Here is a 16,071-nt window from a genome sequence, read left to right as displayed (position 1 = left end):
CCAGAAACGCTGATTCAGGTTGGGAAGAGGAGAGCTTGGGTGCAGTGGGGAGGGGTACATAGTACAACAGAGCACTGCTGTCTGAAAAATGAGTTTAAAGGCTCTGTTTTGTGGTTTTTTGGATGATTTTTTTTTTTTTTTTGAGACAGGTGTCACTCTGTTGCTCAGACTGGAGTGTAGTCGTGCAGTCACAGTGAGTGCTTACTGCAGCTTTTACCTACCAGGCTCAAGTGATCCTCCTGCCTCAGCCTCCCGCATAGCTGGAAATGATCAGGACCACAGGTGTGCACCACCACACCTGGCTCATTTTTTAAATTTTTATTTTTTTGCAGAGATGGGGTTTTGGTTTTGAACTCCTGGGCTCTGAGGATTCTCCCTCCTTCACCTCCCAAAGTGCTGGAGTTACAGGAGTGAGCCACTCGCCTGGCTGAATCTTTTTTTTAATTATGGTAAAATATGCCTAATATAAAATTTACCATTTCATTTTCCCAAGCTGAAGGTCTGTCCCCATTGTCAAGCACCACCCCCGTGTCCTTGCCCAGGCCCTGACAGCCCGCAGTGCACTTGCCTCTGTGCTTTGGCAACTCCAGGGTCACGTAAGAGGAGTCCTGTGGGCTGCGACCTGTGCGGCTGGGGTCCTTTCCCTCGCCTCAGTCCTCAGGGATCCTCTGTGCTGCATCTCGTGTGAGAATTTCCTCCTTCTTTAAGAGTGAATAATATTCCATGCATGGGCAGACAACATTTTGTTCATTTATCCACCTGTCAGTGGACCCCTGGGCTCTCCTGCCGCATGGCTATTGTGGGTGGCACGGCCGTGAGCCTGGGTATGTGGATTCTGCTGGGCCCCTGCTGTCAGCTGTGGGCTCCTACCCAGAGTGTGGGGCTGCTGGATCCATGGCAGTTCTGTGCTTAGTAATTGGAGGCACCTGGTCAGTTATCTTTCAGGAGCCATGCAGTGGATGGTCCAGTCCCACAGAGCCAATGCCAGGCCACACAGTGTAGACAGAAAGCTCCCCTGCTCTTCCATCTCCACAGTGGAGATGGAGCCATCTCCTTTCCCACAGGATGTTATCAAAACATCTCAAGACGCTTAGCATGGTGGCTCACGCCTGTAATCCCAGCACTTCGGGAAGCTGAGGCAGGCAGATTATTTGAGCTCAGGAGTTCAAGACCAGCCTGGCCAACATGGCAAAACTCCGTCTCTACAAAACAATACGTAAATTAGCCCAGGCGTGGTGGTGAGTGCCTGTGGTCTCAGCTACTCAGGAGGCTGAGGTGGGAGGATCACTTGAGCCCTGGAGGTCGAGGATGATGCAGTGAGCCGTGATCGCACCACTGCACTCCAGCCTGGGTGACAGAGTGAGACCCTATGTCAAAAAATATATATATATGGAAAAACTCAATAAAAATATTACATAGACATGAACACAGCTGGTCACTCTAGTCTGAAATAGCAAAAATACTAACTTCCCCTTGACTGATTCCAGTTTTTGGAATGTTTAGAATTCCATTAAAAAAAAAAAAAAAGGCTCTTTTGTAAGAAAACACACAATGAGAAATAATGTGCTCTGAGGCACTGAACTAATGTTCGCCCAAATCTAGTTTTTTGTAGCAAAGACAAGGCCTGGGGCCAGAGGTTGGAAACAGACTCACAGTATTTTGCAGCCGTTATGGAGAGACCAGAGGCGGTTGGTTTCCTCCAGAGTGGGGTGTGTGCACATCTCAGCATCACAGCTGGCGGGGGCTGCTGTGAGTCAGTCTTGGAACCGGCCGTCCGCTGGTGACCGCGTGGGGTGCCTGGTGAACACCTCTAACAGAGGTAGGGCCAGTGGGAGCAGAAACCAGTGGAGTTGTCGAGCCAGCATTATCCTTCCTGCCTGGCTTGCGTCCGGGGTTAACGTGGAGGTCAGCTTCAGTGAGGCCTGGCAGTGGGCCAGTGTGAGGCTTGGTTAGTCTCGGGGACCCATGTGGTATCCGGATCCCCTGGCACTAGACAGCTTGTCCAGGGCCACTGTCCTGCCAAGAGATGCCTGGGCTGGACAGTGGGGGGGGTTGGTGCCAAGGAAGGAAGAGGCCGGCAGGGATGCCTCCTGCACACGCAAGCTGACAACGCGGGGTTTATTCAGTTCTCAGTTCTCAGCTCTCAGCCGTGTCCTTTATCTCTGAGGAGTCTCAGTTTATTCTGTCTCCTTCTGTTTTGCATCTTTGGAATTAGGAGAGTGTCCCAAAGTTCTGTGGGCATTTCTCTCCACCTGTCATCCTGGGTCCTCGAGGCAGAGCTGCCTCCACTATGCGCAAGGTCCGAGGTGCAGGAGGCCTGTGCTGGGGGCCGGGAGGAGACAGTCATCGAGGAAGGAGCGCCTGGCCTGGCCGCCAGCTCTGGGGTTGCTCTGCCGTCCCTGACTCTGCGGGAAGGACGGTTGGGGCCCCCCTCCACCCCGAGTCCAGGATCACGCCCTCCTTCCTGGCTCAGTGAGCCTGTCACTCTGGCTGTGTTGAGTCTGCTGTGCGGCCAGGGTGAAAACCAGTCCCTAAGTCCCAGGTGGAAGCCAGGTGGCCACCCTCGGGGCAGCTGGAGGGGTGGGAGGCTTGTGGAGCAGAAACCTGTGGGTGATTCCTTCTGAATTTCTCGCAGACCTGAACCGGACCTTCCCCGACAATGTGAAGTTTCGGAAGACCACGGAGCCCTGCCTGCAGAAGACCCTGTACAATGTGCTGCTGGCATATGGGCACCATAACCAGGGAGTGGGCTACTGCCAGGTGAGCCTCGGGACCCTCTGACGCAAGCATGAGGTGGCTGTGAGGACGGGTCTGTCCACAGCTGCGGGCTCAGCAGTGACGGCTTCATGTCTCTGTCAACAATGTTCATGAATTTCACATCCTGACGCCCCATCGAGGCTCGGACACCGTTTGCCAGCAGGGAGGACAGGGAGCAGCAGCTGACAACCCTGTTTTGGCCTCAGGCAGCGGGGGCAGAATCAGTGAGCACAGGACACAGAGGGCGAGTGCTGTGGGGTGCGTGTGTGCTGTGGGAAATGTGTGCTGTGGGGCGTGTGCTATGGGGCATGTGTTGGGCACATGTGTGCTGTGTTGTGGGGTGCATGTGCTGTGGGGTGTGTGTTGTGGGGCATGTATGTGCTGTGGGAAATGTGTACTGTGGGGCGCGTGTGCTGTGGGATATATGTGCTGTGAGGTGCGTGTGCTGTCGGGTGCGTGTGCTGTGGGGTGCGTGTGCTGTGGGGTGCATGTGGTGTGCCATGGGGCGTGTGTGCTGTGGGGTACGTGTGCTGTGTCATGTGTATGCTGGAAGGCTTGTGTACTATGGGGCATGTGTGCTATGGGATATGTGTGCGGTGGGGTGCACGTGCTGTGGGGTGCGTGTGCTATGGGATGCGTGTGCTGTGAGCTGTGTGTTGTCCTCTGAGGCCACTCCCAGAGTGTCTGCTGTCTACACTGTCATCCCCCGGCTGGCTCCGTGGTGTGAACCAGCAGGTGCGGTTGGGAGAGTCCTTGCGCCTCCTGGAGGCCACCTAGCTGGGTGCATATTAAGGGCATTGCTCTTAGTAACTGGTGGAGCGAACAGGCCGGAATTGGGGGCAGCTAGGAGCCGTGCAGTCTCCCAGCCTGTGTGTGCCCTGCCTGGGCCTTTCACCGGTGGTGCTGTTCCAGTCTCTCTGAGCTCGCCGAGGGCAGGGCAGGCATCTGGGCAGGGCTGGCCTCCCCGATGGTTTCCAGGTGCACACGTGGCCTGTGACTGCCTGTGAGTCCCAGTGGCTGGGAGCCTGGAGCCCACGGCTGCCACTGGGATTGGAGGTGCTTTCCTGGCATTTCAGGCCATGTGCTTCATAGGCTTCTAGGGGTTGTGGCTGGCTTAAATGTTTCTAGGAAGACAGGGAAGGACATTGTCGTGATGGGTGGTTCGAACCCAGCAGGCCCAGTGATGCCACCGGAAACTTCCTGTAGGAGCCAGGAGCCAGGCGTGCACCAACCAGAAAATGCAGTTTGAGCGAACATTTGCGGGAGTGTGGAGCCCCTGCCTGGACAGCCCTGGGCCTGGTCCCTGGCAGAGTGAATGCTCCCAAGGAGAAAGGGTGGACGTGTGCGTGAGGAACGCCCTGAGACAGGCCAGCAGCAGAGCCACAGGACCGCGCCGTCCTCACCAGCTGCTCCGCGTGCTGCGCGTGTGCAGCTCTGTGGCGGGCAGACAGTGCCATGTCAGGTGAAGCTGGGAGAGTCCCTCCTTTGCAGACAGAATTGCTGCCATTCCTTGCTTTTATGACTGTCCAGGAGCAAGAATTTGGCCTTCTGGAGTTGAGGTAGAGTGGGCAAGAAACCCTCTACGTCATTCTATTTTCTGCTCCTTCGCGTTTCAAAAACAGCTTTAATAAAACACAAACACCAGCCTGGGCAAGGTGGCAAGACCCCATTTCTACGAAATATGTTACAAAATTAGCCAGGTGTGGTGGCACACGCCTGTGGTCCCAGCTACGCAAGGGGCTGAGGTGAGAAGGTCGTTTGGGCCTGGGAGGTCAAGCCTGCCGTGAGCCATGATTGCACCACTCCAGCCTGGGCAACAGAGCAACACCCTGTCTCCAAAAAAGCGAGAAACAAACCAAAAAACACCACCCACCTGGGTGGCCCTTTCCTATAATCATGCACTTTGGGAGGTCAAGGCAGGAGGATTGCTTGCTTGAGGCTAAGAGTTCAAGACCAGCCTGGGCAATACAGCAAGACCCCATCTCTATTCTTTTTTTTTTTTTTTTGAGGCAGAGTCTCGCTGTGTCGCCCAGGCTGGAGTGTAGTGGTGCAATCTCGGCTCACTACAAGCTCCGCCTCCCAGGTTCACGCCATTCTCCTGCCTCAGCCCCCCGAGTAGCTGGGACTACAGGCGCCTGCCACCACGCCCGGCTAATTTTTTGTATTTTTAGTAGAGATGGAGTTTCACTGTGTTAGCCAGGATGGTCTTGATCTCCTGACCTTGTGATCCGCCTGCCTCGGCCTCCCAAAGTGCTGGGATTACAGGCGTGAGCCACCACCCCTGGCCCCAAGACCCCATCTCTATTCTTAAAAAACAAACCACAAACACAATGTTACATACTAACAGAATGCCAGAGCTCAGCTGGCATTTGGAACCTACAGGCACATATGTACATGTGTGTGTGTAGATGTGCACCTGTTAGCTTGCTGTGGACCCCTAAGGAAACACCGCAGCCTAGTAAACAGTGGAAATGAATTCTCTCAGCTCCGGAGGCTATGCCACAGCCTGGTAAACAGTGGAAACGAATTCTCTCTCGGCTCTGGAGGCTGTGCATCTGAGGTCGCGGCGTCTGCGGGGTCTGAGGTCACAATGTCTGCACGGTGGGTTGTTTCTGAGGCTGTGACAAAGGGACTGTCCCAGGCCTTGCTCTGACTCTGCTGGTTCCTGGCAGTCCTGGGTGCCCCTCGGTGGGCAGCATCACTACCCCAGTCCCTGCCTCCATCTCCACGTGCGTTCTCCTGTGCGTGCCTGTGTCTGAAGCTCTGCCTAAGACAAGGACACCAGGCTTGGATTAGGGCCCACCAACTCCTCCATGACCCCATCCGTAATGACATCTGCAACAGTCCTTTTCCCAAACAAGGTCCCAATCTGAGGTACTAGGGGTTAGGACTTCAACAGCTGAATTTTGGGGCGGGGGACACAGTTCAATGCATAGCAGACGTGTAGAGTTACACAGTGCACACAGGGTCTCGCTCTGTCACCCAGGCTGGAGTGCAGTAGTGTGATCTCGGCTCACTGAGCCTCAACCTCCTGTGCTCAAGCGGTTCTTCACCTTGGCCTCTTGAGTGACTGCGACCACAGGTGCACCACCACGCCCAGGTGATTTTTGTATGTTTTGTAGAGATCGGGGTCTTGCCATTTTGCCCAGCCTGGTCTTGAACTCCCGAGCTCAGCTGATCCTCCTGCCTCTACCTCTGACAGTGCTGGGATCCCCCACTGTGCTTGGCCATGTTCTGCTTTTTCTCCACGATGATCACCCACCTGCATTTCCATGTGTCCACTGTCCACATTGTCACCCTCTCCCAGGACCAGTAGCACTGTCCGCTCGAAGGGGTCCGTTCTCAGCCACAGAGGTCCCCCCGGGTCCGCTCTCGGCCACAGAGGTCCCCCCGGGTCCGCTCTCGGCCACAGGGTCTGGGGCTGCCCTCGATGGAGAGGGTCACATATGTGATGTTTGAGGCAGCACCCCTTTGGCAGGTGTGCACATGGATTTCCCGAAAGGGTCTCCACCACAAAATTCTCCCAACACCCGCGTGTCAGAACATGTTCCTTACAGTTTTTATAAAATGTGGTCATTGGTATAGTTTTCTCTCTGGTAGAGAGTTTCATGTTGTTGATATATAGTAATTTCTTTAGAAACCAATGGTAAGTTATGTTTTTTTTATCACAAGGTTACCATTAGTGGATGAGTCTTTGATTTTAGTATTCAGGATTTCTTTAAAGTGTTTCCCTTTGCTTTTACTTTTCTTCACGTAAGCTTGACTAAACACATTACTAGATGGTAGGTATTTAGTGACTCTAGAGTTCTACTAAAGGATCATTCTGGAATTATGCAGGTTTTAGGGAAAAGCAGGAGAAATGGAAACTGGGTAGTTAGTAACTGAATGATTGCAGAATCGTATGGAGGCTTAAAACTCAATGTGAATTTCTGTTTCTCATTTTTCTAATTTCAGGGAATGAATTTTATAGCGGGATATCTGATTCTTATAACGAATAATGAAGAAGAATCTTTCTGGCTGTTAGATGCTCTTGTTGGAAGGATACTACCCGGTATGTTGAAAATTCCTGCGGTTTTGCCTGAACTGTCCTGTTTCTGGTGCTGCCAAAGTGATTCCGCTGAGAAATCAAGATTTAATTAAAACATGGTTGAATAGTTTGGGAGTTGAGGTTAAAATCTTTTTTTTTGAGACAGAGTCTCGCTCTGACGCCCAGGTTAGAGTGCAGTGGCGTGATCTTGGCTGACTGGAACCTCTGCCCCTGGGTTCAAGTGATTCTCCTGCCTCAGCCTCCCAAGTAGCTGGGATTACAGGTGTGCGCCACCACGCCCGGCTAATTTTGTATTTTTAGTAGAGACAGGGTTTCACCGTGTTGGTCAGGCTGGTCTCAAACTCCTGACCCCAGGTGATCCGCCCGCCTCGGTCTCCCAAAGTGCTGGAATTACAGGCATGAGCCACCGCGCCTGGCCAAAAATCTTTTTGTGGTTAAAAAAATGTCTGAAATTGAGTCGAAGAGGAGAAACCCATGTAAGTGGCCAGGTCCCGGCTGCAGCAGCTGCTTGCTCCTGGGCCAACAGAGGGCCTCTGTGCTGTCTTGACCCTTGCGGGCAGCTGGGGCTGCGTGGTTGGCTCACCCCCTCCTCAGTTGGTAACTTCTGTGTCCGTTGAGGGCCACAGTGTAGCTTGTATTGATCACAGAATCTCTGAGAGGCTGTCTTGGTTTCATGTGTGTATTTATTACCGAGTTTGTGAATACTAGCAAGAGCACGATTGTGCTATGTATATCCATAGTTACTTTTTAAGTAAGTACTTACTTTTTAAGGTGAAAACCATTCTTTTCAAACCTTTCCACTTTTCTATGTATTAATGTTTAATTATTTAATAATTAAAATGTATTTATTAGTAAGTTATCCACAGGTTATAGTGAAGGCCAGTTCAGACGATGGGCTGCAGGCTCAGGTCACTTGGGAAGAGAAGTTTGAGGAGCCGTCGGGCAGGCAGGATCTGGGGCTGAGACCACTCTGCCCTTCCCCAGCCTGGCTGTGGTGCTGGGTCAAGGGGCTGCGTGTTCATCCTGTAGGGCAGAGGAGATGTGAGGGGCAGCTGGGCCAGTCCCCAGTGTTTGGAGCCTGGTGGGGGTGTGTGGCTCCAGCTCCTGCCTGGTGAGCGCACGGCGTGTGTCAGGTTCCTGCTGAGCTGTGCTCGTCCTCAGGACAGCCACACCACACAGACAGTCACCCACCCCATTTCCAGGGTGAGGACACCGAAGGCCGGGAGAGTTTGCGTGCTGGCCTGACCACCGCTGTACGTGGCCGAGCCTGGTTCAGATCCTGGCTGTGTGACTCACAGACCATAGTGCGTGTCCTCATGGACGGGGCGAAGCTCAGTGCATCGTTAAGGGCAGGGAGGAATCAGTGCCACCCTCAACCCAAGGCCACAGAAATGGAGATGTCAGAGACCAGCCTGATGGAGCCACCCCGGAGGAAGGGAGCCCCGCAGAGCTCCCGGGAGCAGGAAGAGCCGTTCGCCCGACTGGAGGCCATGGACCCGGCGCAGCAGCAGCAGGAGGCAGAGCCTCGCGGGGCGGAAAGGTTGCCAACTGTCGCAGCTCAGTTCGGTGAACGCCTGGACCAGGTGGAATGGTGAAACTAGAGGCAGACGGAGTTAGGAGACATCCAGATGTGGGATTGGCAGGACGTGGACACAGGCTCACAGCCTGCTTCAGTGATGTCCGAGTGCAAATCACGGCGAATCTTCCCATCCGTGGGCCATGCAATTCTTTTCACCACATTTTTGTTGAAAACCTATCGTGTTCTGGGCACTGTTCAGGGGTGTGGGAAACATCGAGGAGCACACACGAGTTCCGTCTTTGTGGGGGGTGGACCCCAAGCAGCAGCAGGTGAGAGCTCAGGTCGGAGGGCTCAGTGCCAACCCAGAGGGCAGGGGCAGGCCCCGCCGTGCTGGTGTGATGGACAGATGCATTCTCAGTCCATGAGACGTCATTTCTGATATTCATTATGAGATTAAGTTGAACGAAACTGCAATGCAAATAGGTCTGGATTCAAAAAGAAAAGAAAGTATAAAAACTAAACTTTTAGGATTATGGGAGGAAAAGGGGTTATTCCGATCCCGGCAGAGCTCTCCCAGCAGCAGAGAAAAGAGGCAAATATACGTCCTTCTCTAAGTTATAGTGACCAAAGTAGGTCGTTTCAGTGCCACGGTCATCCTGCTCTAATATCCGTCCTTCCCTAAGTTACAGTTACCCAAACTAGGTCACTTCAGTGCCACCGTTATCCTGCTCTTAATTGCTGCATTTTAAGTTATACAAGAAATACACAGACATATTCTCATTTCAGAAGTTCAAAAAGTACAGTACTTTTTATAGAATAAAAAGTGACAGCCAGGAGCAGTGGCTCGCGCCTATAATCCTAGCATTTTGGGAGACCGAGCCGGGCAGTTAGGAGTTCAAGACCAGCCTGGCCAACATGGCAAAACACCATCTCCACTAAAAATATAAAAATTAGCCAGGTGTGGTGGCGGGCGCCTGTAATCCCAGCTACTCAGGAGGCTGAGACACAAGAATCAGCTTGAACCTAGGAGGCTGAGGTTGCAGTGAGCTGAGATCACACCACTGCACTCCAGCATGGGAGACAGAGTGAGCCTCTATCTAAAAAAGAAAAAAAAAAAAAAACAAGGCCAGGCAGAGTAACTCACATATAATCCCAGCATCTGGGAGGACACAATGTGGGAGGATCACTTGAGCCCAGAAGTTCCAGACCAGCCTGGGCAGCAAAGTGAGACCCCTCCCATCTCTACTAAAAATACAAATTTAAGTAAAAGTGATGACCTGCCTTCACTAGCACATCCCCATTTATCTCCCACTCAGAGGTAACTGTTATCATCAGTCCGATGTGTGTATTTCAGAGTTTTTATAGACCTATATAAACATACACGAAAGACTGAAAATTAGTGACACAGGAACAGCGAAGCAAAAGAAAAGATAAACTGAGACAAAAATCTGGTTCTTTGGGAAAACTGATAAATAGACAAACCTCTGGCAAGATTGATAAGAAAAAAATGTAGCCGGGCACGGTGGCTCACACCCGTAATCCCAACACTTTGGGAGGCTGAGGCAGGAGGATCACCTGACATCAGGAGTTCGAGACCAGCCTGACCAACATGGTGAAACCCCATCTCTACTAAAAATACAAAAATTAGCTGGGCATGGTGGTAGACACCTGTAGTCCCAGCTACTCAGGAGGCTGAGGCAGGAGAATGGCGGGAACCCGGGAGACGGAGGTTGCAGAAAGCCGAGATCACCCCACTGCACTTAAGCCTGGGCAATAGGACAAGACCCTGTCTCAAGTAAATAAATAATAAATAAATACACAAAAGCACAGGCACTGAAGAGAAATCTTTGTTGAGTGTAATCCACATATCCCACAGTCCCCCCTTTCAAGTGTACGGTGCAGTGGTGATTGGTGCATCCGTGACTTTAGAACAGGTGAGCCAAGATCACGCCACTGTACTCTAGCCTGGGTCACAGAGTGAGACTAATCTCAGAAAAAAGAAAAAAAAGTATAAGATGTAGTAGAAATGAAAAGGTGCTGTAATTTGAAGATTTGTAGAGATTTTTAAGAATCAAAAGAAGAAAATGAAGAGACAGTAGTGGATAATTCTGAGAAAAAAACAACCTAACAAAGTTGACTTGAGAGAGAAAATAGAACATCAGATGGGCGTGTGCATGGACACACTGGGTTTTTGCTGCTATCAGACTGTGAAGGAACAGGTAACTCCTGCTATTTAATGTTTTTGTTTTATTTTTTATTTATTTTTTTTCAAGACGGAGTCTCACTCTATTGCCCAGCCTAGAGTGCAGTGGCGCGATCTTGGCTCACTGCAAGCTCTGCCTCCTGGGTTCACGCCATTCTCCTGCCTTGGCCTCCCGAGTAGCTGGAATTATAGGCACCTACCACCACGCCTGGCTAATTTTTGTATTTTTAGTAAGAGATGGGGTTTCACCATGTTGGCCAGGCTGGTCTCAAACTCCTGAGCTCATGTGATCCACCCACCTCGGCCACCCAAAGCGCTGGGATTACAGGCGTGAGCCACTGCACCTGGCCATTTTATTGTATTTTTTAGAGACAGGGTCTCAGTCTGTTACTCAGGCTGGAGTGCAGTGGTGTGATCATGGCTCAATCCAGCCTCAACCTCCTTAGCTCAAGTGATTCTCCTGCCTCAGTCTTTTGAGTAGCTGGGACCACAGGTAGACACCACTGTGCCTGATAGATTTTTTTTTATTATTTGTAGAGATGGGGCCTTGCTATGTTGCCCAGGCTGGCCTTGAACACCTGGCCTCAAGTAGTCCTCCTGCCTTTGCTTCCCAAAGGGCTGTGGTTAATTCTGTTTGTTTTTTTTTTTTTTTAATAAATCTTGGGGCTCATACCTGTAATCCTAGCACTTTGAGTGGTGCATGCCTGTGGTCCCAGCTACCCAGGAGGCTGAGGTGGGAGGGTTACTTGAGCTAAGGAGGTCGAGGCTGCAGTGAGCTGTGGTAGTGCTACTGCACTCCAGCCTGGGTGACAGAGCAAGACCCTGTCTAAATAACTGATTAATTAATCAATCTTGTAGAAAATATAAAAAAGGAACTGCTCATCGCTTCATGTTATGAATCTAGTATAACCTTCACACCATACAGGCTAATCTCACTGATGAACAGAAGTATGTAAATGTTCATTATTAATATTAGCAACTTGAATCTACAGATGATTATGAAGTATTTTTTTAGTTTGAAGATAGTTTATTCCAGAAATGCAAGGATGGCTTAATCATATGGACTAATCAAGGGCAAAGCCGAGCCAAGAAGGCTTGAAAGAACAACACTGGAGATATATTATAATGCTCTAATAATTAAAATGGTGTGGTATTAGGTTATGAATGGATAAACAGACCAATGGAACAGAATTGCGAAGCCGGATAGAAATCAACCAGTCTGTGGATCTATTAATCTATGGGAATGTCTTTTGTGAGATATGTCGATTAATGGGAAAAAGACTGTTTAAAACATGATTCAGCGACACTTGTCTGTATGGAAGAAAACAAGATTAAACCCTTATTTCAATTCCAGATGGATTTAAGACTCATGTAAAAAAGTAAAACTTTGAAACTCAGAGAACAAAATACAGAACAATTGTGTCATATGGGAGTAGGGGAGAAGTTCTTGAACATAATTCAAAAAGCATAAAAGGCCTAGATAATTTTAATTACATGAAAATTTAAAAACTAATTTTGGTAAGAGACATCATGAGCAAAGTAAAAAGCTGCTGGTTTGAGAAAGTATCTTTGATCCATGTAATTAACAAAAGGTTAGTGTCTGGACTGTGTGTGAATTTCTAAAAATCTAAGCAGAAAGGCAGGGCGCAGTGGCTCATGCCTGTAGTCCCAGCACTTTGGGAGGCTGAGGCAGGTGGATCACCTAAGGTCAGGAGTTCGAGACCAGCCTGGTCAACATGGTCTAACCCTGTCTCTACTAAAAATACAAAAATTAGCTGGGTGTGGTGCCATGCACCTGTAATCTCAGCTACTTGGGAGTCTGAGGCAAGAGAATCGCTTGAACCTGGGAGGTGGAGGTTGCAGTGAGCCGAGACTGCACTATTGCACTCCAGTCTGGGCAACAAGAGTGAAGCTCTGTCTCAAAAAAAAAAAAAAAAAAAAAAAATCTAGGCAGAAAAAGAAACAGCTCAGCAGAACATCAGGTGAAGAATGTGCCCAACAGGCAATTTACAAAATAGAGACCGGAAGACCGGAATGGCTAGCAGACCTGTCAACCCATGGCTGAGTTCCCTGGTGAGCGTGAAGGTGCAAACGGAAAGACTGGGGTTGGAGTGGAGCCTTCTGCAGCCACCGAGGCCTCCAGGCCCGTGACACAAAACGAAACCTCCCTGCCGTGGGGCAGCGACCACGGGGTGCGAGTCCGTCTGGGCATTGAGAATGTCGTGTGCATTGTCGTCTTTTTCCTCGGAGGAGGCCGAGACTGGCGGGGATTAAGTAGCTCGCACACAGTCCACCAGCAAGTCGAGGGGCTGAGATCCCATCCCAGGCCTCCGCACCCAAGGCCTGCACCCCACATCTGCCTCCCCGGTTTCCCCCACCGCTGTTGTTGCGGAAGGCAGGAGGACTGTTTGGTCCATCGCTGTGAGTCACAGGGGGGGTCCAGTTAAGAGAGTTACTTTTACCAGCAAATGCCTCTAATCCCAATTCAGTTTGGAAGTGACCTGAGGACACGCTCCCCATGGCCTGTGACCATCCACACTCAGACGCGCCACACCCCGAGTTCTCAGCCCAGGACACCTGCCACACCCGCGGCCTCTTGTAGAGCCCATGAAGGTGACGGCCGTCAATCACCATCCCAGCAAGGCATGGAAAGGACGCAGGAGGAAGGTGCAGACGCCGCTCCCCGGGCGGGCGATGGGTCCTCAGAGGAGGAGGTTGGCCCGGGCCCTGCCACTGACTGAGGGTGGAGGGGGCCCCGTCCCGGGGCCCTCAGTCATGAGTCAGTGCTGTCCTGAATTAGCCCTCTGCATCCTGAAAGATGGATTTGACCTGGTTTCCTTTGAAAAATAGGGAAACAGGTCAGGTTTTAATAACTCGCCATAGAAATACCTCAGCTCTGGCTGGAAGGACTGGCTGAGATGTGGACCCACAAGGCACATTCTCTCAGGACCACAGCTCAGCCCCATGAGCAGAGGTGGGTGGAGGGAGGCTCTTGGCACCACACTTGCCACATCGGAGGCGTGTTTCCTGCGTCCCCCCGAGTGGGGTTCCCTGAGATCGCCTGTCCTGAGGGTGGGGCTCATGTGGCCTGGGCCACACCCGCATTTGGCTGGCTTTGTCACAGGAGGCTCATCTCTGGGGTCAGGAGCGGCTGTTTGGGGATCAGACTGCACTGAGTCACCAGGCGGGCGAGCTCACCACACCCAGGTTTCCAGACCTGTGAGCCTCAAGACTTGCACCTTAAGTGTGAGTTTATTCCATGAGAGGGTTGCACAGAAAGCACTTTATATAATCTGAGGCCTCTTGATACCAGCTTTCACCATAAGCTACTTTTTTTAAAAAAGAACTCTATATATTAGGGAAAAAAGTGATTGCTGCTTTTCCGTTCAGGGTCTCCTAGTTACAGCAGATAAAGTTTAATTGAGTTGTGTGCTAACAAATTGCTGAATTTAAGACAGTTGTTCTGATTTAGTGGGATCTTGGAATTTAAGTAATTGCTCAGTTTTCTACCAAGTATTTAACCAGAGGTCTTAGCTACTTCTCAAGTTTATTTATTTATTTTTTTATTGGAGACAGGGTCTCACTCTGTTGCCAGGCTGGAGTGCAGTGGCACGATCACAGCTCACTGCAGCCTTTGACCTCCTGGGTTCACGTGACCCTCCTACCTCAGCTTCCCAACTAGCTGAGACTACAGGTCTGCACCACCATGCCCGGCTAATTGTTTTATTTTGAGTACAGACAGGGTCTTCTTGTATTGCCCAGGCTGGTCTCGAACTCGGGCTCTCGCCTGTAATCCCAACATTTTGGAAGTCCTAGGTGGGTGGATCGCTTAAGGCCAGGAGTTCAAGACCAGCCTGGCCAACATGGCAAAACCCCGTCTCTACTAAAAGTACAAAAATTAGCTGGGCACACCTGTAATCTCAGCTGCTTGGGAGGCTGAGGCACGAGAATTGTCTGAGCTTGGGAGGTGGAGGTTGCAGTGAGCCGAGATCGCACCACTGCACTCCAGCCTGGATGACAGACCAAGACCCTATCTCAAAAAAATAAATAAATAAAAGAAAAAAATAAAGCACAGGCACTGAAGAGAAATCTTTGTTGAGGTGACATCCGCTTATCCCACGGTCCCCCCATTTCAAGCGTACAGTGCAGTGGTGATGGGTGCATTCGTGAGTCTGGCAGAGGTTGTAACTGGATCCCATCTTCCTATGACCACACTGCTCCGTGCGGTTCTCTGCGGTTCGCCACGCACATGGGCACCTGGGCTGTGTGTCTTAGCATTACCCTGGGTTGCACTTCAGGAACCCTTGGGTCCCTTTCGTCTGTGTGCGGGAACCTGCACCTCTTTCTCTTCCTGTCTAAGCACTTGGGGCAGCCAACCCGCCGAGCTTGGCGCCGCAGGCTTTCCTGATGGGAATACACCAGCGCCCTCTCCTTGAAATTCCTGCGGACTGGTGGCTGAATCAAGACCCGATGTCATGAGTCCGTTAGAACAGGCAGGATAAATGCTGGATCCCTTGGCATTATGTCCCCGCCCTCCAGATGATAAATTGGCATCTGGTCACTGGAAGGGGTTGGTCAGTGCTGTGTGTCCATGTAATTGTGGGCTCCTGGGCTGCACACACTGGAGGGTTTTTATCCTTCTTGAAGCTCAGGCTGCCCCATTCGTGGCCAGCGGGAGCCTCTTCTGGTTGGCCCCTGAGTCCTGTGGATGTGACTATGGTGCCGACGACTTCCTCAAGTCTGCAGGACGGGCTACTCTGGGCTCATCCCGTGGGCCTTCTGCCCCAGACCTGGACCCGCCTGTTTCTCCAGGAAACTCTGGCGTAATGTGCGTCACTGGGCCTTCATCAGTGTGGCTCCTGAAGCTTGTTCTTGGGTGGATTCCTCGGGGTGTGTTTGTGGGAACTGTACTCATGGAGCCCTTGAAGGCTGTCGGGTGGAGTCTGGGAACTGGGAGGTGATATTGGTGTTGACTAGGGTCGAGGTGGCCATGCTGTTGTTTGGGGAAGCACACCCTGAAGCATTTGGTGTGATGGGGCAGTGGGTGTGCAGCTCTGCCTCACACAGGTCAGGAGATGGAGGCAGGTGTGCGTGTGCACGTGTGTACCTGTGTGTGGTGTGCGTGTGCACCTGTGTGTGGTGTGTGTGCACGTGTGCGCCTGTGTGGTGTGTGTACGTGTGTACCTGTGCATTGTGTGTATGTGCACGTGTCTGTGGCGTGCGTGTGCACGTGTGTACCTGTGTGTGGTGTGCGTGTGCACGTGGGTGCCTGTGTGGTGTGTGTACGTGTGTACCTGTGTGTTGTGTGTGCACGTGGGCGCCTGTGTGGTGTGTGTGCACGTGGGCGCCTGTGTGGTGTGTGCACGTGTGTACCTGTGTGTGGTGTGCGTGTGCACGCATGTGCCTGTGTGTTGTGTGCGTGTGCACTTGTGCACCTGTGTGGTGTGCATGCAGATAGGGAGGTGAGGAGGGGAGCAAATGTGCAGAAATGTTCACAGTTGGGGAATCTGATGGGAATGTGGGAGTTCTTTGTGCAGTTCTTAC

The 16,071-nt window shown here is 51.4% G+C and overlaps 1 protein-coding gene across 1 annotated transcript in view; it reads left to right on the top strand.

Moving 5' to 3' along the window:
* GRTP1 (growth hormone regulated TBC protein 1) overlaps positions 1-16,071 on the top strand; it is a 35,274-nt gene that overhangs the window by 11,558 nt on the left and 7,645 nt on the right. Inside the window, exons 4-5 of the mRNA XM_017951442.3 lie at positions 2,636-2,760; positions 6,712-6,808. Coding sequence (XP_017806931.2) covers positions 2,636-2,760; positions 6,712-6,808 — 222 coding nt within the window. The remainder of the gene's footprint in view (positions 1-2,635; positions 2,761-6,711; positions 6,809-16,071) is intronic.

The sequence above is a fragment of the Papio anubis genome, chromosome 15 (genome assembly GCF_008728515.1).
Source record: "Papio anubis isolate 15944 chromosome 15, Panubis1.0, whole genome shotgun sequence".
Lineage (NCBI taxonomy): Eukaryota > Metazoa > Chordata > Mammalia > Primates > Cercopithecidae > Papio > Papio anubis.
The sequence above is the reverse complement of the archived record's forward strand: the minus strand, read 5'-3'. Positions and strand labels throughout refer to the sequence as shown.